This window comes from Perkinsus marinus (assembly GCF_000006405.1).
Source record: "Perkinsus marinus ATCC 50983 genomic scaffold scf_1104296937122, whole genome shotgun sequence".
Taxonomy (NCBI): domain Eukaryota; phylum Perkinsozoa; order Perkinsida; family Perkinsidae; genus Perkinsus; species Perkinsus marinus.
Window position 1 is genome coordinate 1 of NW_003213898.1, and position 2691 is coordinate 2691.

General features: G+C 48.8%; 1 protein-coding gene across 1 annotated transcript; it reads left to right on the forward strand.

The window, feature by feature from the left end:
- Positions 1–456: 456 nt before the first annotated feature.
- Pmar_PMAR007913 (hypothetical protein) lies at positions 457–1981 on the forward strand (the record flags this gene model as incomplete). The annotated part of the gene is made up of 7 exons (XM_002783325.1): positions 457–535; positions 596–739; positions 793–962; positions 1181–1266; positions 1321–1494; positions 1540–1706; positions 1782–1981. The coding sequence occupies 7 exons, from the start codon at positions 457–459 to the stop codon at positions 1979–1981; spliced, it is 1020 nt and encodes a 339-aa protein (XP_002783371.1).
- Positions 1982–2691: the final 710 nt, after the last annotated feature.

Consider the following 2691-nt stretch of genomic DNA (forward strand, 5'->3'; position numbering starts at 1 on the left):
CCAGATAAAGGCTGAGGATGGACCTGATGTGAGTTGTTGGGAGGCGTTAGTTTCTCGGATGTTTTTCCCCGTGTGAAAACGGTAACATCTGGCTCGTGACAGTCTTGAAGTTGTTTATTTTGCCAGGCAGTAGCTGTGGTATTGCAAGGGTTCGAGGAGCAGGTCAAGTCGTTGCAAACTTTCCTATGGGACGCTAAGTCCAGCGTGGAGGAAGCTGCTGGGGATAAGAATGAATCGGAAAGTGAGTGTCGGTGGTGGCATCTCTAGTGACCTGTTCATCGTTGTAGTGAGTAAGAAGTTGTTGTATGAGAAAAGTCGAGAGGAAGGGTTGGTTGTTGATGATGACGCTGCTGCTGAGAAAGTTCGCGGAGATAAAATATCGAGGATGCGTTCGGGAACTCCATCAGGTAGGGAAGGGCGGCTTGGGTTGTTGTTGAAAGAGTGTTGGTAGAATGGATGAGGGATGCGGAGAGGCAGAAGCAAGAGGAGGCTAAGAAGGTTGCGAAGTCACTACAGAGTCCGGAGTTTATTGATGGTAAGGAGGAGGTCCCGGGTTCGAACCGCGGTGGGGGTATTTTTCGTGGTTTTTGTTCAGGTGAAGCACCAGAGACCTACAAGGCATCTCTCAAGACTCAGACGCTCCCTTGGCACAGCTTTAACCAGGCTTGCATTGCTGTCTGCTTTTGCTGGCTCTTCGGATTGGCGTATGGTATTGCTGTTTTAACAGGATACCGATGGGGTAATGGTCATTCGTCGAGTTATTGCGCACGCGGAAGATTTCCTTGCCTTTAGGTTGGCCCGATTCGAATCCCTTTGGTAACGGTGAGTTCACTCGAAGACTATCAGCAGCATTCTTCCCGACCACTGAGTCGGACAGCAGCTCGTCGTTGTTACCGCCGTTTTACCGACCTACAGGGGTTAGTAATGTCCCTGATCTCGGCTTGGTCTTCACTAGCAATGAGGTGAGCGCTTGTTGTGAAACGGTTCTGAGGGAAACGTGGTATGTGTTGGTCGTTCAAGTTCGTTGTTGGCAAGCTCGTTGGATTTTTCCCCCATAAATTCCGAAAAAATTTGGGAAAAATTGGCATATTTTTCGTTAGCATTTATTTCGGGTTGCAGGAAAACCGCTGGTGGTTTGTATTCTGTTGGGCATTGATGAAATATTACCTTTGTCATTCAGGGTGGTATTTTCTCCCCTGAACTCGGTGGCGATGTGCCTTGTGAGATCCCTTTTGGAGAGCGAGCGGTTGATGTAGCTGTTAGTCCGTAAGAGGAAGCTGAGAGGTGGAAGCAACGTGATGGTAGTTGAATGGTCATCAGGTCGAACGCAACTTTCGCTGTGTTGTCGGATGGTGCTCTGAAGAGATGCCAGGGAGCGGCTGAGATGAGCGTCCGTATGAACACCGGTAGTGCTGTTGCTAAGGCGGAGTTCTTGGCTGATGACGAGGCGGTAGTCGTTACGAGAGAACACCCTCAGTGGATACAAGTGGTGAAGTAGGGATGTGGGCCTCGTTGGTATCTTGGTAGAGTCGACCTTAGATACGATGGTTCATCGTTGGTGGTTGAGAGGGTGCTGAGGGCGCCAGGGGAGGTGGTTGGCTTGGCACGCAAGAGTTCGAGCGTTGACAAATTGTATGTGTTGTGGCAACAGACGTCTACTGAAGAGCATCCGGATTATGCGGCTGGGAGAATTGATCTTCATACCGGTAGTAAAGACGGCGTGCGAAAATACACAAAACTGGACGATTTGACCCGAACGATTATAGATTCTCAAATATCAGGTACTCTTGAGGCGCGCGCTAGCGTTCATGGGGACTTTGATGCCTCTGTTGAGTGGGTTGGCATTTCGGAAGCCAACAATGGGCAACTCGCCGTAGTTGGCATTTCGCTGAAGGACCAGAGCCCTGTCGTGGCCCCTCTACGGAAGCTTCGACCGGTCGTGAACAACATCGGGAGGGGACGTGATGCTGAGACGATGTGAAGGATGGATGGTATTGGAATATCCATCAGACGTGGACTGGAGCCTCTTGACGTTTACTAGCATCATTACTGTCTATCATTCACCATTAGCTTCGATAGCGGACTTTGGAGGTGTTGGGTTATTGAAAGTGGAGATGAATCGGTGGACGCCGATTATAGAAGAAATAGATGACCAGGGGAAGAGGGCGGTTTCTGATTTCCTTAGCGATATTTGGTAATATAGCTTTGGTTGGATAGCGGTATTTCTTCCGTAATGTGGAGTTAGGAGGGTGGCGGTATATTCGGATGAGGATTTCATTATATCATCTAGTCATGCTAGTCAGCAACAAATCGTCACTATCTGTCTTGATCTGATTGTGACCGGTCAGACTTGTTGTAGGTCGCAGGATTACTCGCTTGAGTCAAGACGGATAGTGTTGAGGTCAGCAGTATGAGGCTAGGTACAGTATGCGATTGCGTGTTTCTATTTTCATCGGCGCAATTTTCGGGGTGGAGAGTGACATTTTGGGAGTAGGAATAGCTGGCTGTGGTTGTTGACTTACTTGACCGAAATCGTTAGAAAAATATCCGATAACTGGGCTATTCCACCCGAACGATTATGCGTCTCTCCCTCTGTATTGAGCTTGGTAACAATATCCGGGGATGGTGGCTTTCACTCCATAGTGAAAGTTATTAGCTCTACTGTTTCTGTCTAGGGGTATGAGTGGTGAA